This window comes from Lutjanus erythropterus, chromosome 9 (genome assembly GCF_056507025.1).
Source record: "Lutjanus erythropterus isolate fLutEry1 chromosome 9, fLutEry1.hap2, whole genome shotgun sequence".
Classification (NCBI taxonomy): Eukaryota; Metazoa; Chordata; class Actinopteri; order Lutjaniformes; family Lutjanidae; genus Lutjanus; species Lutjanus erythropterus.
Genome location: NC_139325.1, coordinates 23120041 through 23147595, shown reverse-complemented (window position 1 = coordinate 23147595; position 27555 = coordinate 23120041). Strand labels below are relative to the sequence as shown.

The window sequence follows — 27555 nt, the reverse complement described above, 5'->3', positions numbered from 1 at the left end:
AACCATTCAAGTCTTTGTATAGTATTCTGCTGGGTTAGACCTGAGCATCTGAGCATCTATGTGAAATGAAATGTATCATTACAAAAGAGTGCCAACACTGTAGTAAGTAGACCTTGGGTCAGACAAAAGTACACTTGAACTTGACCACCTGACTACAAAAGAGGTGCTCTCAGTTCATTTGACGTGTAGAGAATTGAGGATTAAATAGCAGTGAATAAGGTGAGGGGTCAAAGTTCGTGCCCTGGCTCTGTGACTCGTACTCTGTCTGCCTATTCATGTAGAATTACATCTCAACTGCCAGACCTGATCGAGTCTCACAGACACGTCTAAACATGGTGTAAATGTTAGGGACAAGAAGTTTTACTTAAAGAGTCTACAACACCCTGCAAAGATTAATTAAATATTTAGATTATATAGTCATATCTATGATTAATAAAAATACATCTTATCTGCACACATTATGGCCATCTCAACATAACTCACCATACAATTAAGGCTTACTGTCTCTTATTCAATTAATGGTGTACATTCACTCAAATAGTGTACTTAAAGGACCAGTCTGTAGGATTTTGTGGCATCTATCACCACCACGGTGGCTGTGAAAGTTGCGTGAAATGCAAGTGCATCATGGTGACCTCCATGGAAGAGGACATAAATGGATCATTGTAAGGTAACAAAAAACCCAACGATTCTTATTTTCAGGTGATTATACACTAATGAAAACATACTTAACAACATTATATTCAATTTTTGTCATATTCTGCCAATACCCACCCATAAATCTTACAAACTGGACCTTTAAGTACAATTATGAGGTTCTTTTTCTCCATTCTACTTTATACTTTTTACTCCCACATACTTATCTGACAACATTAGATAACTTGCAGATTCAGATTATGAACATGAAAAATAATCAACAAATTAATAATTACAACTTATTATGGAAGAAGCCATACAATGGTATTTAAAGTAGTTGAAACTAGCTCCAGCTTTACCAGCAGCAACATTAAAGTCATTAACACATGAATGCAACAATAATTATAATTCAGTGACATATACTGTATGTATATGACTCTGAAATGGGTTGTTTGGTACATAAAGTATATTTTAATGCTACTACTTATGTAAGACTTTACCTCTAATAGGGAGATCGGCATGATTTTACTATTTTTAACAAGGGACAGTCATTTTTGCTTCATCAGTGTGCTTCTAGAAGAGCATAGTTGTTGCCAAACTTTGGCATTTACAGAACTCACATACTTTTAGGCTATGTTTTGGACAGATTTTTACTACTCAGAGGGTGTTATCCCTTCTTGTGTCCACACTAATGTGAGCTTTGACGCCTGTCTTTGTCTCCTGGGCAGTTTGTTTGTACCGTATGTGACACATTTGGACACAGCCCAAGGATAAACGTGTAGTAAAGATCAACTGAGTGTTTTATACTCAGGCAACACATGACCTGTTTCAGAGTATTCAGTGAGCCCCTGACAGATAACATGACGGGAGAGAGATACACAGTGTTGAGATGTCGGAGATGTTTTTAAGTCATCTTTATTGTTTAATAGGTCAGTGTGAGCAGAGTTCTGCTGTCTGTCAATCTCCTTAGTGCGTGTGAATTAGGGCCTGAGGAAGCGAGCCGACACAAACAGCTTTACGGCTCAGGTCCAAGGACACGAGACCACAGACGCTCCAATGTTCCCCCTCAACACTGAACAAAGTGACCCAGAACCCCACAGGAAAACTGGAGGCTGCGCTGATGACGGAACGAGGTGACGCTTGTCTACTGAACAGAGAGATGATGGTCCTGGACAGCATGTTGCTGAATAAAGATAATTTGATCTGCTTTCTGATCTGGGTTTGACTTGATCACTAATCTGTTAGCGCCCGTAGCGTTTCTGAGAGTGTGAAGAGGTGAAATGGTACAGTGATGAGGTAAGGTCTGGACTGTGAAGACTGTAAAGTCACACCTGAAGAGAAGATGCTTTACATGGTATCTGTGCTGAAGGTTCCATTTATCTGCTTTATTCAAAACTGTGTAAAATTATGGATATTATAAATAACATTAGCTTAGAAAAGCATATGTTTGTGATTATGAATATCCTCCTGGTCTTAGAGACAGTTTTACTGTTGTAGCACAGTGTGACTCTACAGTCTGCGCTTGTTGCACCAAACTGTTTGGTCTCATACAAGGGAAATACTGCAAGAGGTGATGTCACACTGTCACCACCACCTGGGGAAAAAATGAAACTGCAACACAACATCTTCAGACAGACACCTGTAATGTCATGTTTTCTAAGGTGATTTTCATGTCACTGGAAAAAAAAATTAAGAGTAGCTGTGAAACACACACACACACACACACACAGCCCTATTCTGCAAAGCACTGACACTTAGTCGAAAACAAGCAAAACAAGTATTTTGAGACCACTACACATTTTAGTTGGGAATACTGGCTTACAGTTATCTAGCAAGTACTTCTTTTCATTTACTGATTGGATTTACATCCAAATCATATAATGCAGTAATAGAATATTATTATTGTTAGAGTTCAGACTAGCCAGCAGTATAGGGAGTATATGGATTTCTCTGAAAACCACCCATCACAATTAACACTTTAACTCTGAATTATAAATGATAAATTATGCCTTAATACTTTTGTCTCTTTTAGTGCAATGTTTAGATTTTACTGCACAATTCCTGTGTGATAGAAACTCATTGTTTAAGGGTTTTTTTTTTCTTTCATTTGTATACGACAAATGATCAAAGCAGAGCCAAAGAGTTCTCCACATACTGTTTGGTAATTGAATTTACTGAATAACTAACATGTTTTATATCCTCATTTTATCCATCTGAGTCTGCAAAGCAGCTTTAAAATGATTAAAGTGCAATAAAAAGTACAATAATTCCCTCTGACATGTAATGAAGTAGAAGTATATTGTAATATATAATAGAAGTACAGGCTGTAGTTACCATTGAGAACACTGAGGTCATGATTTTTGTATAAATTTTTACAATTTTCTTACTCATTCACCCAGCAGATCAGTGTTTTTGAAAATTCTTGAATTAAACAATTAAACACACTTTGACTACTTATAATATATTAATATAAATTAACTTATTAACATATATAAAGGTTTCAGTGTTTCCCTCCTAGATTTTTATTCCTGCCGCTTTAGAGACAGCTTTGAAACACCAGTTTGATCCTTTTATTCAAAATCTTACTTCAGTAAAAGAACAAAAGTCTTACCATCAAATTTTACTGAAATTACCAAAAGAAGAAGTATTTTTCTGCAGTATGCTCCAGAAAGCATGCAGTTTTATATTAGACTATTGGATTCTAGCTCTTGGTGTGTTCAACACTTAAATGTTGTAATAAAAAGTGGAAGTAATTTTTTCCACTTTCACGTAGCTTATTCTAAAAACTATATATATGTCCTAATTTATTAGTTGGTTTATATTTTGTATTAAAAATGTGAATTTAGTAACTGGTAACAAAATACGTAAAATGGGCTAAAAGGTGTGGCCTATTATAATGGAGTAGAAATATAAAGTAGCCTAACCTAAAATGGAAATACTCAAATAAAGTACAAGTACCTCAAAACCGAAGTTGCAAGGAAAATCCTGCCCTTTTCATGTGGATGTCAAATCAATGTAGATGGTAAATGTAGTCATTTGAGGTAATAAATTCCTCAGTGTGAGCTGTATTGATCATAGAAATTGAGTTTTCCTTCTTGCAGAGCCATGCCAGCAGTGCCTACATGTAACAGGATGCACGGCAGACAAGCTTGTGACTCCCATGCCCATGTTGCCATGTTATCACCACCTTAGCTATCACATTTTTGGCCAGAAAATAGCATTAGGTGGCAAAAAATACTCTAATCTAATATGCCCCCTGGCTACCCAGGGTCAGAAACTAGAGATCCAAGAAGGAAAAGCGTGTTATTTTTCCTCAAGGCCAGCTACATCACTGTGATATCACTGATGCAGGAAGAACGACAGATTTTGCAGCATTAGATCTCAGCTTTATTGGTCAGTAAAGCACACACTGACATCCACGTGAAAAGTGCAGAATTTCCCCTTTAAGTGCAGTACTTGAGTAGATGTACTTAATTAAATTCCAACAGCTGACCCTAAACTCCTTGGGGACTTTTCTTACCACTTTAAACTCTCCTCTAAAGGACCTTTCCTTCTTGCATTAACCTTTAATCTTCCCAGCAGTTTATTGCAGCAGATGAAGGGTCCATGCAGGGGCCTCCTCCTCCTCCTCCTCCTCCTCCTGTGTCCCCCCTCTGTGAACGGGGGAGCAGGAGCACGCTGGTCCGGGTGTATGTAGGCCAGTGATAGGCCTGTGCTGTGCTGTGGCTTAAAAAGTTCAAGTCATTATTCTCCTCCTGCTCCCATTCAGAGGAGGTCCCGTTGGCTCATTGTTATTCTGCCCGAGTGACAGAGAGAGAGACAGAGAGAGCCAGACACAGAATGGGAGGCTGACTGTGGGTTTCCAACGGCAGGCAGGGAGCTGCTGGTTGTACTGGGCGGGGGTTTGTCTGTCGGTCGGTGCTGTTCTCTGGCCGGTTGTTTTTTGCGGGCGTGAAGGCATGTCGGTAATCGGCTCAGTAATGAGGAGAGGTACTGAACGGCACCAAATATCTGACCCCGATTCCTGGGAGTAAAGAGAGGCAGAGGGAAAGTGTGTGTGTGTGTGTGTGTGAGAAAGAAAGAGAGAGAGAGAGAAGAGGGGAGGAAAAAAGAGGAGAGGAGAGGGCCATGTGAAAAAGGGGTGGAGGGGAGCTGAGATTTAGTGCCCTGCTGGATGAAACAACCCCCCACTAACTAACGGAGAGGGAAAGTAGTCTAATAGGAAGAAAAGAGGGGGTGTTGTACTGTTCATTTAACACTCAAAGACGCGCAGGAAGCCTTTATCGTTTCCCACAATGAGATCTGAAAAGGTATGTAACTTTTTTTTTTATTATTATTAAGTAGCTGATTTATTTTGTCACTGTTTTACAAATGGAAGTGGAGCTGAGAGTTTGGGATCAACAGGTAGCTGTGATACAGCTGCACTGTGTGGGCAAATGGCAGAATGCATTTGTTGCTCGGGAGAAATTTGTGGTTATCTAACTTATTTATTTTTAAAGGCAGGCTTGGTGTATGTTACTTGGCATTTTTTTTGTTATTTTGCATTTGCCTTCAGAATATTGTGAAATAGCTGAGAGGAGATGGTGTTGAAGAAAAGGCTCATTTAGCCTTTTCTTCAACACAATGCTGCAATGTTATATTATTAATTTACCTTAAATGCAAGATGTAGATGCATGAATATCTGAAAGCATTTCACCTTAAAACAGGACTTTCAATGCAACCAAAATGCACAATAATTTAGAAATCTTGCATGAAACCTTTAAACACATTTCTCCTTTTTGTTGAATCACTTTCGGTAAATTAAGGCTGCAAAATATGGTAAAATCATATTACCATTAATTCTGACAGATATTGTGATTATGATATGATTAGTGGGAATTATCTTTTTTCTCAACAATTTTAATTTTCATAGAAAACTCTTAAAATCATGATGATGTGATATTTGTTGGGGTCTGTACCAAACAAACATGTACATCTGGACAACAAGATTTGGAGGCCAGGGCATCTCTGCAGCACTGCAGTACTTCATGATAATGCTGTTTTCCACACATTTTTCCTTAATCAAAAAATCTGCGCTTCTACAATTTGGCTATTGCACTGACATGATTACAATAATATTTCAATTAATCGTGCAGCTCTATTAGGATTAAATGTTTGTGGTAACATTATGTCTGCAGCCTGCAGCTATAAAATGTTGGAAAATAATGAACAATTTCTTCAATTGTTTGTTTTGTGCCAACCATTTGTCCAAAACCCAAAGATATTTACTTCGCTGCCATTTAAAACAAGGAAAAACAGCAAATTCTCACAATGGAAAAGTCATAATTATCATTGATTATCATTGATTTTCACTGATTATCGAAATAGTTGCAGACTGTTTTACTGTTCATTTACTTATCATCGACTCAAGTAATCTTTGCATTAAGACTTTTTTGAATGTCTGCTTCTAAATCATTTGAAGAAATTTAAAGGAGTAAAACACTTAAATGTACCTTTGATAGATATTTTTTAACGTTTCTGCTTAAAACAGGACTCAAACAAATAAATGTTTATGCAGATTATTTTTCTGGTGCTTGACTAATCATTTATTCTAGTAATCATTGCATTTTCAATGTTATTTGTTCAATGTTTGCTTCCAAACCATTTGAGGAAATTTAAAGAGGCCAAACCACATGAATGCACCTTCTGTATCAGTGTCCCCACCACCTGCAGACTGTTCCTGTTGCATCCTGAAACAAACAACACTTTATTTCTTAGAATTAAACCACACTGAGCTGAGAATATACGCACATAAATGTTAAATCTAGCTTCAATATTTCACTTTATTATTTTAATGACTGCACAAATTATAAAGTCCTTCAGACTAAATAAGAAAGACAAAGTTGCTGCAGAGCAGCAGACTGTTACAGCTCCTCTGACAAATTACAGACTGCACCAGGGTGGCCTTAATGAGCAAGAGTCTGGAAATGTTTTCTTTGTGTCATATACCATTAGTTGATCTGGGTCAACGTTTTCTCTGTAATCTTTGCTGTGATAACAAAGGAGGGCTGCACAGGGAAAACGAGTGAGTATTTTGCCATTAAATCCAGACTGGAAATCCTTTGACCCTGGACCAGTCCCCCCTTGATCGTCCTCTCTGCGGAGGAAACATTGTTGTCGCATGTTTATTCAGTGCTCTGACACCTGTGACTCGGACTGGAGGAGCCCATTGTTCTTATCTGAAATGGTATAACTCGTCTGGCACTCAAATCTAGGAGAAATATTTGGGTTGCTGCAATGTTGTGAGGCGATAATGAAGAAACTGGCAGCTGAGACTCAGAGGAGATCCATGTGAAAATAACATTGCAGCTGCCCTCAGACAAGAACGCACGGCAGTCTGACATCCTCAGCTCTTGTTGTGATGATTCAGTGGCCTCAGAAGTCCTCTAGCTGAATTAAATTTCACACTTTCAGTCCATCATAAAGAGAACAACAGCACTGAGTTATAAGCTGCAACGATTAATCGATTCGTCCCTCCAAATAAAACTAGTCAGCAACGATTTTGATAATTGATTGTTTCAGTTATTTTTGAAGCAAAAATGTCAAACAGTTGCTTGTTCCAGCTTCTGAAATGTGAGGATTTGCTGCTTTTCTTTGTTATTTATGAACGTAAATGAAGAGTCTTTGAGATTTGGACTGTTTGTTGGACAAAAGAACCAATTTAAAGACATCACTTTGAGCTCTTGGAAACTATAATGAGCATTTTTTACCTTTTTTGACATTTTATAGACTAAATGATTAATCGATTAATCATGAAAATAATCAGCAGATTAACTGATAATGAAAATAATTGGGAGTTGCAGACCTACTGAATAGTTGAGAACAGATTGTTGTTCAGTCTAATTCAGTTCTAATTCCTTGTTTTATCCAACAATCTATCCTAAACCCAAAAATGTTCAATTTAGTATGATTTATGACAAAGAAAAGCAGCACATAAGAGAAGCTAGAAGCAATGAATGTTGACATTTGTTATTCAAATAAAGTTAGAAATAGTCTAAAGTCTAAAATCTAAAAATCTGAATTTTATGCCTTAAAATGTCTTAAATATAAATTTACAGGTCTTAAGAATTGAATTATAAAGTTAACATTACTTTTATAAAGTTGAATTTAACTTCAGTCTTGCTTTTAAATGTGTTTTTGGGAAAAGTTGTATTGATCATGCTGTAACAACTACAAAATGAAACCATCATTGAAACAATAAGCACTAACTTACTAACTGCGCTTACTTTTTTGCCAGTATAGATGTGAAGTGGGTCTTAAATTACATTCACATTCAGTCTTAAAATGGTCCTAAAAAGTCTTAAATGTAACTTGTTGAAATCTGCAGAAACTCTGATTGTTTCAGTTCCAGTGCAGACAAATACAAATAAGTGCTTTGATATCTTGCCTCTGTGGAAGTGGACGTAAAAAGTCCTGGATTTGAGTTTTCTCCTCAAGTTTTGGGGTTAACTTTTAAGTAATTGTTTTAAGTCATCACTGAGTCATTGTGATATTTATTACTCACTGTGCTGTATTTTTTCTTTGTCTTTTCTCTTGTAGGGGGTTGCTGGTTTCTGTAAAGCTTAGGAACCTGAGCAAGAAGAGGAAAAGATAATACGAACGTTCATAGTGGCAGGACATAACTGAAAGAATAAAAATGTCTCGAACAGAAGAGGTCAACAAGATGACAGAAAATGTCTACAAGGTACGACTCTACTGTGCATTTGTCTGTCTTTTCTAGTGAACCTGTTAATGATCGTGCAGTGACATGGCTTGAAATGTCCTGTTATTTGTGTGTATTGTTGCCAACAGGGCATTCTGGACCAGTTCAACCCCAGTCTGAAGAACTTCGTGACCATGGGGAAACACTATGAAAAAGCCCTGACAGGTTAGTCAAGCACAGGTTAAGTGAGGTTACTGAATCACTGAACAGGGTATGTTTCCCTGACATGTTCTCCTCTCTTCTTCAGGAGTAACTGTGGCTGCCAAAGGCTACTTTGATGCTCTGGTGAAACTGGGAGAACTGGCAAGCGACAGCCAAGGCTCCAAAGAGCTGGGTGAGTGAGTGTGGGCGGCTGGCGGAGAGGGACCGGGGCTTGGGGAGAAAATAAAAATAAATTGGCAGTGGCACCTAATAAAGTGAAGAGAGTCGACGTGACAGCTGGAGAGAAGTTGCAAATAGTCTGCAGCGTGTGTCGGTGAGGGAGGAGATGAAGACAAGAGGGAATGAGGAAATGTGGAGAGAGAAGCAGAGAGAACAGAGGGAAAGGGAGAGAGAAGGGTCATTGTTGGGAGATTAACAACACCACATGATCTCATTGTAATGCTGAAAACAGCGGGGGAGGCAGGCAGGAGAGTCGGAGGGCGAGATGCCAGCCACCACATACTACAGCGCTGTGTGACCGAGGGAGGGACTCACAGCTGACCAACACTTTGTACATGAGAAACTGTGTTAAAACAGAGAGTTTCATGACATTTTACCGATGTATCATCCATATACTATATATATGATGTTGATCATGTTGTGAACTGCCGTTATCAGAGCACAGATAGTGTAGTTTTTGCATCTGATTATTTTTATTATCTGAATATCATATATATTACTGATTGCCTTCACGGTTGTTCTGTGCTTCACTGCTCCTTACAGGAGACACACTGTTTCAGATGGCCGAGGTCCACAGACAGATTCAGGTGCAGCTGGAAGATGTGGTAAGATTATGTATAAAGTATTCAACAAATTATGACAGTGTGATCATTTGGCTGAATGTTGAACATTGTACATGGAGACTTATGTGCATGCATGTTTTTTTCAGATTTTTAGCAACCATTTTCAAGGCCCAGTGTGTAAGATTTATGTGGATTTATTAGAAGAATATCGGCAGAAATGGAATACAATATTAATGAGTATATTGTCATCAGTGTATAATCACATGGAAATGAGAATCATTGTGATTTTGAAAGAATGAAATCCTCAAAATGAGCCATCAAGTGTGTCACTTTGTGTTGAAAAGTGATGGGGATGAAAAGCATCTTCAACATGTGCGATTTCAGGCTATGTAAATGAGGGATTGGTATGAGGTCAAAGTAGATCATTTCAGTGGGACAGAGGGAAAAAAAATGACATCAAAATATAATTTATTTAGCATATCAAAAGGGAAGAACCAAGGAGACAACAGTCCAAAAACACTGGGTATAAAACCCACATCAGCATCCAAAAAAAACAACAACATAATCATATCTTATAAAAGCCATTTCAAAAAGTAGTAGGGATGTGTCCCCAGCGCACCCACTGTAAATGACACCTATGGAGACCACCATGTCGATCCACCAAGTTTCTACAGTAGGCCAGAATGGACAAACCAAACCTTGGCTCTAGATAGGGCCTTTTGTGTTTTTTTCAACTTTCACAGCCACCATAAGTTCTCCTACACGCCTGAAAGAAGAGGCTGAGGTGTGAAGTATTCAGTTGGTTGTAATCTACATCGTTATTGCTAGATGTCACTAAACCCAACACACTGGTCCTTTGAAATATCATATGATATTTAGAATATACAATTGGGCCAGGAACTGGGCTCAGACTCTTAATAGTGCAAGGTTAATTTTCCTTTAATGAATTGTGCAGAGGCCTTTCATGTGGATGTTGCAGTGTCTGTAAACATTGTGTAAAATGCTGCACGTGGATGTTTTCATCAACAGTTAAAGCTGTTTCACTCTGAGCTGCTCGCCCAGTTGGAGCAGAAGCTGGAGCTGGATATTAAATACCTCACAGTAAGTTAACATGTCAATTGAAGCCCACTCACTCACTCTATTTAGTTTTGCCCAATTAATTAGTTAATTAATTTTAATAATGGAAATCAATGAATAAATGATTGTAAAATACATAAGAATAATTGTGTAAAATGTCATTTATTAATGGTTAAAACATACTAGCCTTGCATCATCAAACTTAAATCTTAAATATTAGTTCTATCAAACCTGTTTCATCCAACGCTTACAGAATAAATCTTCTGACTTTCCTCTCAGGCCACCCTAAAGAAGTACCAGAGTGAGCGGAGGTCTAAATCTGAGTCTATCGAACGCTGCCAGTCCCAGCTGAAGAAACTCCGCAGGAAGAGCCAGGGCAGTCGTCATCCAAACAAATATGGCGACAGAGAGATGCAGGTCAGTGACGCAGGGAGTAAAAACGCGCAAACATGCAATCTATAGACACAGTGACCTCTTTCATTTGAGGAACAAAAATCCTTCAAACACATGTGTGCTAAACATCTCAGTCAGCATTACAGCAGATTAAAAAGCAGAATTATGTGAGTGTTTGTTTGAGAAATAGGCCAGTGTGAATAAGATTAAAGAGCAATCTGCCTCAGCTGATTTTTCAGGAAACAAGCACCTTAGTGCACAAGCCTTCACTGGAAGAAATATGAATGATATAAGACGGTGAAAGGGTTTAGTCACTTGGAGGGTGAAAATGAGAAATTAAAGGGGTGGGGGGTGGGTTAAGAAAATGTCACCAGGGCAAAGGAGAGTGTTTAAAGATTTGTATTTTGTTATCATTGTGCAGCAGACAGGATATGATGTCACATATTTCTCCGGATCTCTCTGTTGTTCCTCTCTCTCCTTACAATGTGCACTGAAGGTCACTCTGTCTTTGAGTACTGTGTGTGTGTGACTGTGAACATGGGGCTGTATGTGCATATGACAGGATGTACGCAGTGAATTCTCGCTTGACTTTTCGCTTGACAGTTTGTGGAGTTGATGAGTCGCCGCCAAGGCGAGCTGGACGCGCTGGTTGCCACGGGTTACAAATCTGCACTCACTGAGGAAAGGAGACGATATTGCTTCCTGGTGGACAGACAGTGTTGTGTTACCAAACTGCTCATCAACTACCACTCTAAGGTGATCTGTTCACAATTACTTATGTATTTAATTTGGCAACATTTCATTGTTCTTGCATTGAGATACTTAAATCTGGATGCTTTCAGGAGTTGGTCTCATTGTTCAAATTAAAGTCTGTCCTCTCACTATCTTCAAGTCCCAGGAAACAACTACAATCAACAATCAATTTATCCAACTGACAAGTCTGTCTTCTGTGACATAGACTTTCCCTGTTGTCCAAAAAGTACTTGTTCTATGTAACACATGAGGTGGTGGCGCGGTGGCTCAGTTGGTAGAACATGTGGCCCGCGTGCAATGATGTGACGCCGAAGTTGACCACATTCTAGTTCATCAAGTTGGAAAAAAATATTTTTATTTCACTAGATGTCCTAATAAACAGCTTTTACTGCTGTTGATGCACGGAGTAGCCATCTTGGATTTTAAGGTCAGGTTCCTCCAACTCTCCGGGTCAGAAATTCCTCTTCAGGGGGCGTTTCAGTTGAAATTTCCAACTGGGAAATCAGAAATTCCAACTTCCCAGTTCAAATAAAACACACTATTAAATAAACTACACTCATGTACAGGCGCTGTAGGTTATTTTGCATCAGTCCCACATGTTTTGTCCTGGTGCTGCACATACTCAGTAGAATTGCTGAAGAGCTGAAAATATTCCTCAACAGATATTAAAAACTACAGTGCCCAGCTGTTGTAGTGAGACTCTTTACAAAAATGAAACTCAGATGACCCATTTTTAAAGATTTACATTTTCAGTAAGTTTAAATGCAATGAGAGCCACAGACAGGGTATGGAAGTCAAGAAGTATTTTCAGGACAATAGCAAAAAAAAAAAACCCCAAAACTAACTAAAAATAAAGTTAAAAAATAACTCCAGCCTTTTTGTTTAACTGTCTTGTGGTTTTCTCCTTTTGAAAATAACCCAGGTGAGAGAGCTTCTATCCCAGAAACTGTCATCCTGGCAGCAGTCATGTTCTCAGCCCACGAAACTCCCGGAGCGTGCTCTGAATCTGCTTCGTCACACCGCGCCCCAAACCTCGGGGGCCGCTGGGATAGCCGAGGTTCTCCGCCACACCAAGATTGGCTCTGCTCAGCCAGAACAGGTCAGATCATCTTCACTTATACTGGTCCAAATGCTTTGGTTTACCTTTTTTAGAAGTTGCAGTGCATAGTCTCAGCTGTGCTGTGGTTGGTTTTCACTGAAGGATTCAATAGTAGGTGGATATTTTGAAACTCTTTCAAAACCTCACTGGATAAACTCAAGCACAAAACAAATCTATTATTAGTTGTTCCTGGCAGAGGTGGGACAAAGTCGTTAAGTCCTAAACTAGTCATTAGAGAACTGAAAACAGTGGCAACTTTAAGCTAATGGTAAAGGTTCTTACCACTAACCCTTATTTATTTTTAAAGACAGTATCTAGGCCAGTTAAATCATGGATGTATAATCTATACATTCTTATGTGATCTGGGACAAAATCTGTTCTGTCTCTGACTATCTCTTTAGTGCATGCACTTTTTTAGAACTAGGCGAGGATATCAAGTCCTTCCATATGTTGCATTTTTCTGCTGTAGATGTTTATGGTTGTCCTTTAGCTACTTTATGTACTGTTGGGTAGTTAAAGCTACAGCCATGCATCATATTCAATAAGATTCAATCATGTGTTTAAACTACTTAAGAATTTGCAGTGTGTTATTTTAGAGAAAATGTGTATATCAAGATACATATAACATATTGCAGCATAGCCTAAAGATATCAAATATTGCCTATAAGTCATATCTCCCAGCCCTACTTCCAAGTCAATCAACTGAAGTTCAAATGAAGTCAGAAGTCGTTGGTGTTTAAGGCAAACTTAAAAGGACAAAAAAAGTCATTCCTACTAGTTAACAGTATCTGTCGTTTTTTCAGAGGCTCTCTGTTCAGGAAGTCCCTCCTCTGTTGAATGGAGACTCCAGTCGCTCCCAGCAGCAACGCTCACTCCCCTCCTCCTCCCAGAGTGAAACCTGTCCTCCTCAGGGCTCCCCCCAGACTTTCCGCTCTCTTGCCGCTGGAGGAGCTGCTGGAGGTTCATCACGAGGAGCGTCTCCTCAGCACACCAGCACGCCCCTCAGTGCGTCAGCCAGCCCTGTCCCTGACAGCAGCGGCAGCGCCAGCCCAGCTGCTTCCACTCCCACCACGTCCAGCAGCTCGGGCCAGCAAACCTCTCTCCTCCTGGCTACCAACACATCCAACCTCTCCCCGTGCCTCATCCCCTCCACAGTGATGTCGATCAACCAGATCTCCCCGGCCAGCGGCTCCTTGCAGGGCATGACCCTCCCCATCACCCATAGTGCTCCTCACAGTCCTCCGCTGCCCCACAGTGCTCCTCTCTCTAGGGCCATGACTCCTGTGCAGTTACTGCACCAACAGGTGGGACCAGGAGGGAGTAACGCTTCATCTCCGTCACATAACCCCTGGCTGTTGAAGGCCGGTGAGATGAGTGCAACAGCAACGCTTCCACTGCCGAGGAGACCTGTTAGTGAAATGAGGCTGGGTGGCTTTCAGGGTAAGATGTGATGAGCCCCCATCCACATTCCTAAAGTTATAATCCTAAAGATTTTAGTCCTTGTTGATTTGGTGGCACCCCTGTTTACTGAAGCAACAGCAAGTGTGGAACAATCACTCACTGAGCACCTAACTAGAAGTAACTAGTGTATCTGTTCACTAGCCTGGAATCGCCAGACTAATTCACAAATGCAAATTAGTCTCTCTTTTCAGTTGCCAAGGGGTGTTATCAATGGGTGCAGACCAAAACGCCTCTGCCACTTGAATAGACTTATAACCAATCAGAGCAATGAAATGTGAGACAGCATTGAGCGACACATGCAACTTGGGGCAGTGCTCAGTCTGTTTTCGAGCAGTCCTGTTCGCAAACTTTCTCAAATTACAGCTGAACAGTACACTAAAATATGTTTCTGAGAACATTTGAGGTGAGAAATAGGCAAATGCAGTAACAGCAACTTGATCTAAGTTTTGTGAGCTTAGAACATGCGCCTGAAATGTGACATGTGACTTTTCAAATCTGGACCGGTGACCTTCTGCTCTCTTACATCATTTCAAACCCGCCCCATATTAAATATACAATTGTGACTGGCACAGAGAGATCCAGAACAGCTGGAAATCTGTCTGAATGGGATGGGGGCCAGACCTACTTGCCAGAGGAAATGAAACATCACTCGCAGATTTGTCTGGTTTCCAGACTGCCAGTTTACAGTGCAGCCAAACAAACTCATGCTGTTTAACAGAGAATTTGGTCAAAAACCTCAATCTTATTTCATGCTGTGCACTATATAAATAGATTTTGACAACAGCAGCAAGGCAGAGCTGAAGGAGTTACTTACCTTGCTGAGTAGTTGGAGATGTGTAGCCTGTTGGCTGCAGCTCACTGTGGCTGCTTCTTCTTTCTCCATTATTCCCTGTTTACAGTTTATCTGCTGACAAAAATTGCTTTCAAAGTGAGCCAGTAGGAGCAGGAAATATTAGTATTAGCAGTAATGTAATGCCGGTCGGATTCAGCTGTAGGAGAGTGAAAACTAAAGAGTAATATATAAAATATGCACGCATCATTTCAAATCTCTGCCAATTGAATGCCAATTTGAATTCAACTTGGGACTGATGGACACCCTTACCAATGAAGACAGGTGCAATATGTCATTTTTAAAGATAATAAGTTTATTTTGTCTTTCTTCTCTACCCAGGCTCCAGTCTCCCCAGGATGCTACCTTTATCTGGACCTGCACGTGTGGAAGCCATGTTTGCTCACACTCCTGGAGCATCGGAGGGTGGTGGTGTAGGAGGCGCAGCTTGCTTACTGCACTTCCTGCCTGGTGACAACATCACCCTGCTCATCTCTGAGCCTAGAGATGGGTGGCACTATGGTCAAAATGAACGAACTGGACGGTATGTTTTACCAAACCGAACCAAACAAAACCACTGAATGATGTGCTGCATAACCAGAGAGGACCTTTCAGTGTTTAGCATCTTTGTAATGAACAAAATTAGAAGACTGTGAGATATCTCAATGCCATACAAGGCTGCATGAAGCTGGTTCTGGCTGGAATGTCAATGTGAGGTGATAACCAAAACAAGTCAGGGACATCACTTCCACTCATCCTTGACTTGATTTATTTTGAGATATCAAAAACATATATACAGAATACCTTGTTCTCCTTTCTAGCTGACTGTAAGTAGAATGCCTTTGTGTGCATGTGTGCAAGCTTTTTCCTGGCACAAGGTTCCAAAATTATAGACAATATAAGACACATACGCCACTGTCTTGCTGCTTGAAGCTCTCACAATTTCCTTTACAGGAAAGGCTGGTTCCCTTTCTCCTACACTCAGCCACACCACAGTAAGATGGATCAACTTGAGAGGTAAGTCAAAGAAAAATAAACACTGAAATCTTTTAAGGTTCTTATCGAACTTTGACAGTTAATGACAGAATTATTTCCTTCACTTCCCTAAAGTTGTTTTACAATCAGAAGCACTTTGAAAAGTAGGAAGTTATAATGTTCGTTGACTCACAGAAAACTTAATGGGGTCGTTTTAATGTCGAAAACTAATATGACACCCTTCCCTTTTCCATCTGTATTCTCAATAAAATCAAAACATCTTTCATGCCAGATGTACAGACAAACTGCAGAAAGATACTTACTGTTTGCCCTCTCTGTCTTTCCACTGCCCTTTCCCCGACACTTTGCTCTCCAACACCAACAACGTTGTTGATGAATTAACACAAAACCTACATCTCTCAGCTCTCATTATGTTTCCTTTGTCTTTCTTCTTGTATATTCTTTCCTCACTGTCTGTGACCTCCCCTGTAGCTCTCTCTTCTTATCTAAGGCTAACAGCACCAGTACAGGGCAGCTCGACAAGCTGGTGTCTCCAGGGTTCCCAGCCCTCACGCCCGAATCGGAGGAGGAGCGCTCTCTTCCTCCCCAGAGGGTCAGCACCTTCCGCCCGCGCCCTTACAGCATGGCCGACAGCAACAAGGTCAGAAACATGAAACCTTTGGGAAAAGGTCAAGATTTACAGCGTATGTGTTCTCCCAACTGACCCTCGCTGTTAATGGAGGAGACACAGGTGCTTATATTATCTTTTCTTTGCATTACAGATCACCACAGAATTGGCCTCTCCACCACCTTCTCCAACTAGGTAACTTTTAGCAATTCAAAGTTGCTCTGCGTGTGATTAAAGGGGCATTCCACCAATTGTATATGTAAAGGTCAATTTACTATTATTCAAGTGACTGATCACTTAGGGATTTTACACTTGAGTCTGCATTATGAACTTACTTACCAACTACTGCTACTACAAACAAATTAAGAATGTCAAGTTTAAGAGACTAATGTTCAGCCATTGATTTTGGAGCTTTACCATCAATTTCAACCATTCTTTTTTAGCCAAGCTAGCAGCGTCACACAGACTTGACATATACCTGCATCCCTCTGCACTATATTTGTGCCTTACCTCACTGTAAGTGAAGAGCACATTTCTTATCATCGGAAGGCAGCTTAGTGACTTCGGTGATCCCCTGACTTTTCATCTGGCGCCAAAGGTTGCCCTTTAAAAAAAAATCTTGGTGTAGGTGTTTCCTTCCTATTTGGATGAATTAGAATAATTTTGGCAGTCCCCTGACTTTTCATCTACTATCACCAAATACCTGCAAACTAATGACATCCCTATCAGCCACAGCTGTACTCTGGATCTTGTGCCAATTAGAGCATGTTTCATGTTAAACCAAGATGGTGATAGCCATTATACCTGGAAAACATCAGCACACTAGTGTTGCCAGTGACTATGTTTACATGCACAAACAATTCCTATTTTTGCCCTTATTCTGAAAAAAAAATCATACTAAGCTGTTCACATAGCTAATGAAAAATAAATATTCCACTGATGTTCCTATTTACATGCAGTCATACATACTCTTTTTTGTGAAAACATGGAACGGAGGGAGTTGCTTGAGCCATTTTACATTTAAAAAGTATTTTTTCCATTCAAATAAATTTGTCCCACCACCTCCTTGAAATGGCATATTTGTTCATATCCAAAAACCTGCTGATATCTTCACAATGTTTAAAAATAGTTGTTTCTCCGCCCGACCAAATGTGGGCTTTTCATTCTTTACCCCAGCCTTGCACATTACATGGTTTGTTTACAACACACAGAGCTCACTATAAACAGGCAAGAGACTATGTGCCTACAGATGCTACTAAAGCCTGAATAATATCGGCATATCCCACATGTTAAAGGACCAGTGTGTTGGCTTTAGTGGCATGGAGGTGCCAGCTTGCAGATTGCAAATGCTCTTTGTCACCCTCCCCTTCCGATCATGCAGGAGAACGTATGGTGGCCATGAAACCAGCCAAAATGTGAAAGAACATGAAACTGTATCTAGAGCCAGTGTTTGGTTTGCTTTGTTTGCAAACTACTAATCTTATTATTATTTTTTTTTTTTATCTGTTTCTTCCAATTTACCACCACATGCATGTACAAAACAAACTTGATGGAGCGCCCCTTTACTGTCCAGTTTATGTAATGTGCGACTGACATACCTTTCATTTTTATTGTTTTCTCCTTTCAGGCTCAATCCATTTGCCCATGTCCGACTCAGAAAAACTGTCACCAACGATCGCTCGGCTCCCATCATTGAGTGAGCGCTTTATTCCCACAGCAGCAACAGTCCTGTTCTCTGTGGTTTGTCAGTCCATCAAATCTCAGGTTGAATCCTGGAAAAACAGCTCATTGGTTCATTTTGATTCTTTTAAATTGTACTTTACTTTGGATGTTATTTGTTGCAAGTTAATCGAATACAGTTTCATGTGCAGGTATAGAACATTTTTAAATCAAAGTATGAAAAGTTAATATGTGAAGGCTGATCTTTTAAAAATATAATCACTATTCATTCAATTTTGAAGTAGTTAATAGGAAAAAAAAAGTAGAAACAAGACCACTATAATATCTGAAAATTAAGTTTGAGTGAAAGAAGAGCATTAGAATAAAATCTAGTTTTTCTGAAACAGAAGAAATACCTTAGGCTATTAGTGTGTGACATTGACATATGGAGTCTCGCTCATCCAGAATAACTAACATTTTTACGTTTTTCCTTGCCTGTGAAAGATGCCTCTTATTTCTCTTACTGTTTTACAGTGCAATTTTTTTTCTCAATATAACCTTTAATCTACCTTTTTGTTTATTTTTTTGGGCCACAGTTCTCTTTGCTCGGCTGATCTAAGGACTGGCTCCTAATAGCAGGTTGTGAACTTTCACTTTCATTGTAATGAAGTGTTATGAGAAGAGGACAGGCTCCTACTCTAAAAGTGCTATTACAATATTATATTTTTTAGAAAAGCTGCCAGATTGTTGAATTTTCTTGGTTTCAATGATGATGAACTTTTAAATTTATTCAAAGTGTCTTTTCTATTTTAAAACATGGTTATTTGGTTGAGAGAGACTTGGCATAATTTAATGAAACTGGCACATTGAAGTTATTTTTGTGTCATTTTTACCTTAAAATCACTGAATGTTGGCAATGCTGTTCAAGTCCCTGTCAGTTTTATCTTATGTTTATGCCGGTTAACGCAACACATTCTGCTGCTGTAAAGTTACTCCTTAGTGTTATGAATGTAGATTTTTGGAAGAGTTAAACTCTTTGCCTGGACTGAAAATATAAAAACAAATTCAGTGAGACGTTCTCAGTGGAATACTTACTTAACACAAAGTCCTAAAAAAAAAAAACACAAAGAAACAGAAAAAGCTTATGACCGCAACTGTGACAGTTAATAGTTGAACGTTTGGACTGTTATTATTGAAAGAAGTGTTCTTTTTAGAAAGTAGCAAGTTGCGGAGGGTTCAAAGGGTTAAGAATGAGAGATTTGAGTGCTTAGTCTTTGGATTTGATGTCTTCTTGATTCCTTTTCAGTCCCAAATCTAAAGCTAGACAACATCTAGGCTAGTTGATTGTAGCTGCATGTTTACCAATCAACCTGAGCAGAATCTTCAAGAGAGATGTGAAAGCCAAGACAAATGATAGGATTAAGTTTTAATGGGTGAAATGTATCTATGAAAGTGATGAAGAAAGCATACGGGAAGTTGACCAGCGTCTGAGCAAGTGTTTATGGTAAACTAGAGATATCCAAAGTAATACTGCGTAGCTCTGTTGTTGCCTCTAGAAAACTGTGGTTTAAAGGTGAAACTGTGCAGACTGAAGCGGTTTATGTTCCTCCTGTAACTGCCTTGAGTTTCTGTGATCTTTTAGCACCTTGAAGATAAAAGATATCGGCCACAGGCGTTGGGGGAAATCATTTCTAACAGCATATATTATTACTCTGAGTAGTATTGCATCATTAATAAAGGTGACAGCAAAACTGTAGAGCTAATGCTTATTCATGCTTGTAAATAATACATAAAACAATTGTGATTGTATGACTGTTATTTGACTTCTCTTTACAACGATATTTCACTTTGGTAGAACATTTTAACTTTATAGAAGCAGTAAACCTCCAACAGTGAAAAGCCTGTGTATCTTCAAACTGAACAAGAAACACAGAATGACTATGAATGCATAGGTCTGAATGTGTTTTAAACTGAGAATATTGATTCATCTAGACTTATGGGGGCAATGTGTCAGAATTTTAGTTCAAAATGTTCAAAAATAAATTGAACTTATCAACAGAATGCGAAGAAATAACAGTTTTGATGTTATGTCTAAGATCTCTACCTATAGTTTTGCAGAGATATCCATTGAAGTTAGCATGCTAACCAGCTAGCCCCAGCCCATCCTGTCTTGTAATACCACTTTGTACCTCAGAGGTGATAGTGAATCGTTGTAGTGTCCAGTTTGCTCACGGTCCAACAACACAGAGGTGGTTTTCTTGACAGCCTGATACTCTGGTTCTTACATATTGAACCTATAAATCTTTGAATCACAGTAAACTGTGGCTGTTGTACTGCTGAACTGAGTTTTGGGGCAAGTACAAACAACAGTGAAAAATATTATGAGACAAATTATTTTGCCCTTAAAGTGCATTACTGAAAAGTATGTGGGTGTAGAAATTATTGATAAAGAGGAATTTAGTAGTGTATATGTACAACATAGAAAAACATCTGGAGTGTGAAATTTGTTGTAAGAAATACATGGTAAGTTTATTAAAAATATAAATATTATAAATATGTAACAACAAGAAATGTATGGCAAAATGAGTAGACAAATTTATAGCTAGCCTACAGGATATGTGTACATTAAGAATATGTGTAGATGTCTCAAAGATATTTGGTTACTGCTTGGTTGTAGGAACAGAACAGAAATTTATCCCAAGTCCAAAACTCTTCTTCCAAAGTGAAATATTATTTTAACATTGCACACTCGTTTTACTCAGTTCTTTGACTCTGTACAAAACATGTGGCAACATAAACAGACTGTCAGTCTGTTCTCTGAATTGCATCGACATGAAATCCAGGTGACTGCAGAAGATATTATATTATGATGATGAATACTGCTGAGAAAGGCGTTCTTTACCTGAAACACTGAATATTGACATGTTGTGAAATAAAAGTTCTATTGAGGAAATCTCTGGCCACTTGTCTGTGTATCTTTTAAACCAAAGCAATTTTTTTTAATGTTTTCAAGTGTGTATTTACAGAATTATTGCAAAATATCACATATATTCAAAGTGTCTGTCTGTGGGGATAACAGACAGAATCAAGCACAGGTGTTAAAACGGCTGTGAAGTGGCTCCACATTTTGTTCTGCTTCCTTTCTTACTCATTAAAGTAGAATAATATGAAATGTTATGAAACAAGGAATTCATTTTTAAACTGTGTTAATCTGATTTCAGCTTTGTCAAGTTAAGCCTCTTCTGAAGGATCAAGGTTGTGTTGAAGCTTAGTTTCAAAACTCTCATGATGTGCTCTGGAAAACCAAACAGAAATCTTAATACAGTCATGTTTTCTGACAGAAAGATTTGATTTGTTGTGAGTGCTTGACGTGTTGGTCATCCACCCCAGCATTTGTCTTAGGGTAAATTTCAGTCTGAGTCAAGCAAATTATAGAGAAGTTACAATTTTGATCAACAAATATAAGCAGAACATTGACACTTTTATTCAACGTCCACATCACAAAACATAAACAAGCCTTCTTAAACTAAGGCGATTAGAGTAATGTAATGTTATAATGTATTTAAACATGCAATCGATCCAAATGCATTGAATGCATCCAAACCAAACATCATGGCACAAAAGTAGAATTAAATAGATCATCTTTATTGTGGAACAGATTTGCGGACACATATGAACAAGAGGAACAGCACAAGCATTGATTGTGAGAATTGTGAAGTTATAGCTTTTTAAGCCATTCCAAGTTGTTTCCTTTTGGGTCACACGGATGAGTTGGGACATCAGGCATGTTTCCATCATCTCGCACAGGGACTGCATCGGGAAAGAAAGGGAAAAAAAGCTTTGAAATTTGATTAAACAGGGGCTGAAATATCTGGAGCTTTATGACACTCAAACACAACCTGCTGTGAAATGAAGAGTGTTTACCTGGGTAGTTGTATGGCACGGCTGAATTGATCATTCCTGTATACTTTGTGATGGGGCTGATGAGTGGAAGAGTAAAACCTGAGGAAAAAAAGATTTAATTAACCTTACATACAATATATTAATTATATGTGTGTCTGTATTGGTCAGTTGAGCGAAATACACTGGTTATGATCTCAGCTCATACAGAAAGTTTTAGAACTGCAAATTTTAGAATGAAGTTATTGGTTCTTATATGCTTGCATAAGTTCCTAGCAGACCCCTGACATACCCTGGTGCTGATTGATAAAAAAGGCAAAACAGTAAAAGGTGTTAAGAGGTAGCATTTGGTCATTTTGGGTCCTCACCCTTAGAACAGCCCACTGAAGGATTTTGAATATCACAAGACATTTACAGACCTTTAATCACTTGCTCAGACATTGGTCAACTTTCCATCGGTGCTTCTGCTGTTATTTTTACCAACTAATCATAACAATAGTAACATAATATATGTGCTCAGGTAGATTCGATCTCATGTTGCAGCTTTTAGCTAACATCAACTTAAAATTAATTTAGAACCAGTAGCCACATTATTTAGAAAAGAATTTGGTCAAATGCAGAAATAATAAATGGTGATCTTAATGGTAAGGATGCAACAATACTCTGAATACTGTAGTAAAAAATGTCTCAATACCATTACCAGACTGCGGAGATATCAACCATGACATTACATGGTTGTTTTGTAATTACACATAATTCAAACATTCTTTGACAATTCATACCAGTTTTTTGCACATGCATTAGTCATAGCTGGTTTCTTTCATATTATTAAAGAAAGAAAGCAGAAGCACTGTGTGTTATGAGGAAAAATGAAATAATTTACAAAATGCTGTGCACAACTCATTCTTTATTTAATAATTTTTTTATGCCATTATCAGTTTTTGACAGCATTGCATCCCTAATAAATGGTGTGTTTTCAGAGCACATATGTTGCTACAGTCAAATGTCTAATGAATGTTCAAATTTTTCTAGCCACTCAAAAGATTACACATGCTTTTTAGCTGATGAGTGATGCAAATTTACCAGCCACTTATATGCATACCAGCGTTTGGCTGGTGCTAATTTTGGTCCCCGCAGAAGTTATATATTCAATTAAATGAGACTAAATTGAGGACAGCTGTGGTGATGTCGACATATTTCCGTTTAACCTTATTATACAACCATGCAGGAGTATAAGTAAGTTGTACACTACTGTGTTCCCTTTCTACCACTGACATGAGCTCAGTGTATGAAGCTGCTAATACTGACCCAGCAGTCCAATAGCACAGGAGGCAAGGATAACAGGTTCCTTGTTCCACGCATTCTTGAGGAACGCTCCGATTCCTGCAGACAAAACACAGGTTTAATTCCTCCGAAGCTCACAGGCAACATAAGGTTAGCTAACGTTAGCCACCGTTAGCAACATATCCAAGGTCATGTTTTTCGTTTTATTTCGATTGGACATAATTGTGATAAAGTAACTCCGACAACCCTTTAGCGTCATTTTGGACGATTAAATGATTTTATGTATGCTGTCTGGAGGTTTTAATTGAGCTAATTTACCCGAATAGATGTACAAAGGATGAGTAAATATTCACATACCCGCCATGTTGTCTTGTGTAGTTTCAAAAGAACGGGTGTTCATGGGAAATGTAGTAACTACTAACCAACGTAATATTTCTGCGCCCGTCGCATAAAAACAAGCGAAGCAACAGCGAGGAACGTGAAAGAAGAATTGCTCTAGTTTTCTTTTACGTTTGATTTAAGCTAGGTATATGTTAAAGTTAATTAAGATATTAATTAATGCTAAGTTATCTGTGTCAATGGAGTAGACCAACAGTTTGTAGTGGAGTTTTAAAACCACAGGACACACACAGCTGCTGCTGAGCAGACACCAGTGTTTTGGGACTTTTCATTCATAAATGTAAGTACAGGGTAGATTCATATCATGTTGCTTCGTGTTATGGTTTGTCGATGATGATATTAGAGCTTTGTGTAACGATTATTTTCAATAATGTACGCAATAAAACGTCGGGTTTTTTTTCTTTTGTAAATCTTAATTATCATTAAATCTAAACGCGCTGTATATACTCTACAGGAATGTATAGATGTATATACCTAACATTAATACCTTCCTCTTGCATACAAAGTAATTTATGACATTAGTCATTCAAATTTATTCCAGCACTCTTTGCTGTCTTCACCCTTGGACCGATGTATTCTTGTTTACAGTTTACAAGTTAACAGTAGGCTAGTAGACTTTGTATGTTGTTGTTCATTGTCTATTCTGCTCTATATCACACTATATCGATATCCAAAATCTAAGACAATATCTAGCCCCATGTCACAATACCAATATAACATATATAAATTACCCAGCACTATTTTTACATGTTATTGTTTAGCTTTTTTGTCCTTTTTTTAGCTGTACGTCTACTGCCATCTTATTGTATTTTTTCCATTTAATTGTGTGTTATGGGAGTCAAAAATACTTGAATGTATAGGCCTACACATAGTTGACCAATAATCAAAATGACTGCTCAGTTTTGTACCTACCCATACTCTATGTGCATACATTAATGTATAAAAAGTTTCTGTAAAAACACAGAATCTCCTCTCTCTTCCAGATGATGGAGGATTTCTCTGGTTTGGCTCTGCCTCCTCTGTTTGGAGGACACATCCTGGAGGCAGAGCTGGAGCCTGGTGGCGTGGAGCTGGGACCGGGAGAGGTAATGTTAATGATCAATAGTAACGGCAATGTGAGTAAATGGGAACACTTAGCCAGTGCTTCCTGTGCCACAGGGTCATTATGAGCATTGTACATATGGCCAAAAGCTTATTTTGTAGCTGTGACATACATTTTTAATGCTACTAAACCTGGAGAAGATCCAAAATATTTGATGTATGGATGCTGTAATGATATGGTAAGGTATTTCAGATCAAAGCAAATAAATGCAGCTGTTCCTTTTGAAACACAACACCAAAATCATACACGCAGCCAAACACAAGACAGAAACAAGAGTTGCTTTTTGCAGGTGGAGCTGGGCCCCAGCGGCAATGAGCTGCTGGAGAGTACAGCACAAGAGGATGAGGAGAGAAGAGCTCTTGATAAGAGGAAATATCTCGCTCTGAGCAGGAGGTGTAAAGAAATTGAACAGGTGTGTGCAGGCTTGCATGCATGCATGTATGTGTGTTACTTTGCACACACTTCCTGCCTGTGTGGTTTGTGAAATATGAATATAGGTTATATTTGAGTTTATTGTCATTTAGTTCTTGTTTCTAACGTAATTTACCTGTATGTATATAGTTATGTTTTTTTTTTCAAACCAACACTAATTTTAAATAACACTATTTTCATTCAGAAGATCTGTTGTTAATATAGTAGCGTGATAGGTGCAATTGCAAAACAGCTAATATGACTTATTCTTAAAGACTGTGATTATTTCTGATTATTCTGTTGCTTTTCTTCATTGTTTTATTAAGTGACATGGGTCTGGAAAGAAATTCCTAAAATTCCACTTCAACAATCAGATATTGCACTAATAGTGATATTACTTTTTAAAGCTCATATCAGCTAAGCACGATGGTGTATCTAATCGGTTCCAACTGTGTCTTTTTCAGGTGAATCAGAAGATTCTTGGTCGCCTTCACCAAGTACAAAGAATTACACGGCGCTTGAAGAAAGAGCGGCGGTAGAGTAGCTCCAATGTCTTTAGATTTTTTGATAAATATTTCTAACTTGATGGCAAAACTAAATATTATGTTTATCTTACAGGTTTCTCATGAAGACTTTAGATGCTCATGGAGACGACTACAGAAATGCCCAGCTCACTATACTTCTAGAGGTGAGAATTAGATGGACAGGTGGTTTTAGATAATACATTTAAAAGAACAAAAAGAAAACACTTATCAGCCCAGTTTTTGAATAATTAGAAAACAGCTCAAATAATTATCTTTAATGCCATGATATTAGAAGTGGGATGCAATGAATTGTGTCTAGTAGAGATGTTGTGGGTCATTTCTGTGTCTGTCTGCACTGAGATAAAATCATTTCAGTCAGAGATGTGAACAAATGGTAATATTAGTGTTAGTTCTTTGCGTGAATGGCCCCATTTGGTGTAGGAGCAATAGACTTGGAGTGTCATGGCAAAATTAAACAAAAAGTGATCTATTTGAATCTAGTGTTTAACAGTCCCAACTGCTGATCTATGTTATGACCCACTTGGTGAACAATAAACCTGAAAGACTCCATCCATTTGTTTTAATATAGCAGTGAACCATAGGTGAGTTAACCTGTTACAGGGCCTGGGACAAACATTAACACAATATTAACTTAAATAATTATGGTCTTTAATTTAGGACCCCTATACAAGACAGAGTTGCTTTAGTTGATATTATATTTAAGTTCAAATGACCAAAACCCAATAAAGACACAGTACCTCATACAACCTCACCTCAAATAATCTGAACTATTCCTTAAAGGTCTTTAATCTAGATGTTGACAAAAGACCATGAAACAAAATTAGATAACAATGCACACAAACACAGTTAATCTGAGGCTTTCAGTACTCTAAGGGTCCCAGGACTGTTGCCCAGTCTGAATTGTCTGATGCATCATAATAATTGAATATACTCAAGCTCATTTCATGCCCTTTGGATTTTAATTTTTTTCTGTTCTTGTTTCAGGATGAGCCTGGAGCCCATTTAGAAGCTGCAGCTGGAATCGAGGATGACCGGCTCAACGGTGTGTCTGGTTCCACTTCTTCCACAGGTTTGCATCACACTGCTGGACCAAAGAAGAGGAGGCACCGAATTCCACGGCAAGAAAAAGATAAAGACCAACAGGTAGGTGAAGAACCCTGTTGGACTGCTGTTGTCCATTCAAGTATGTCAGATACATTGATCAGTTTTTTATAATGTGCTCTATGTCGTAGTTGATGCATCAACGGATGGTTTGAAATGCAGATAGGTCGCCTTAATGTCAACATTCAGACATCTGACAGTGTACAACAATTGATTTTCTGTTCACTGGAGTTTCTGCTTCTTTCCCCAGACTGAACCAGACATTTCAGTGTTGGCAGAGACACAGTTTGGAGAAATGCCCAGTCCGACCTCTCTGTCTCACTGATTGTTTAGCTGCCCTGGATATGATGATGATGAAGGAGCCCCCAGTTCCTTAAATTGTTCAGTAGATTTGCTGCCTCTGTTCAGCCAGTTTTTGCACTGTTTGTAATTTTACTTGAACATTGTGAATGGAATGAATGCATGTAAGGCAAAATGAAATGTTCTCCTCCTGGTGCACATGTGTTATGTATATATTATTTTTTGTCATAATTTGGATTAAGAGATGATGACAAGACACAAACTGTACACAATGTCTTGGGTGACCTTATTCTGGTAAATATCTGGAAACCCAGATAC

The 27555-nt window shown here is 38.6% G+C and overlaps 3 protein-coding genes across 4 annotated transcripts; 2 read left to right on the top strand and 1 right to left on the bottom strand.

Annotated features, from left to right (window-relative positions):
* The first annotated feature begins 4351 nt into the window (after positions 1-4351).
* Positions 4352-18933, top strand: LOC146321495 (BAR/IMD domain-containing adapter protein 2). Its single transcript, XM_084726681.1, has 15 exons — positions 4352-4946; positions 8215-8359; positions 8467-8542; positions 8625-8711; positions 9302-9363; positions 10351-10422; positions 10678-10815; positions 11395-11547; positions 12467-12643; positions 13447-14083; positions 15276-15477; positions 15888-15950; positions 16401-16569; positions 16691-16731; positions 18164-18933. Exons 2-15 carry the CDS (start codon positions 8312-8314, stop codon positions 18234-18236), a joined length of 1998 nt encoding a protein of 665 aa, XP_084582807.1. The 5' UTR covers positions 4352-4946; positions 8215-8311; the 3' UTR covers positions 18237-18933.
* A 2886-nt stretch (positions 18934-21819) lies between these two features.
* On the bottom strand, positions 21820-23812 carry ndufa3 (NADH:ubiquinone oxidoreductase subunit A3). The gene is made up of 4 exons (XM_084726680.1): positions 23737-23812; positions 23404-23478; positions 22120-22197; positions 21820-22005 (listed from the first exon to the last, which is right to left on the bottom strand). The coding sequence occupies exons 1-4, from the start codon at positions 23777-23779 to the stop codon at positions 21914-21916; spliced, it is 288 nt and encodes a 95-aa protein (XP_084582806.1). The 5' UTR covers positions 23780-23812; the 3' UTR covers positions 21820-21913.
* Positions 23813-23852: 40 nt separating this feature from the next.
* tfpt (TCF3 (E2A) fusion partner) lies at positions 23853-27432 on the top strand. Of its 2 annotated transcripts, none has more exons than XM_084726679.1 (7): positions 23853-24058; positions 24743-24863; positions 25170-25292; positions 25756-25826; positions 25910-25979; positions 26821-26979; positions 27188-27432. In XM_084726679.1, the coding sequence occupies exons 2-7, from the start codon at positions 24762-24764 to the stop codon at positions 27260-27262; spliced, it is 600 nt and encodes a 199-aa protein (XP_084582805.1). In that variant the 5' UTR covers positions 23853-24058; positions 24743-24761; the 3' UTR covers positions 27263-27432. The 2 variants fall into 2 exon arrangements, with proteins under 2 accessions (XP_084582805.1, XP_084582804.1); XM_084726678.1 differs by having other exon boundaries at positions 23855-24058; positions 24762-24863.
* The last annotated feature ends 123 nt before the right edge of the window (positions 27433-27555 follow it).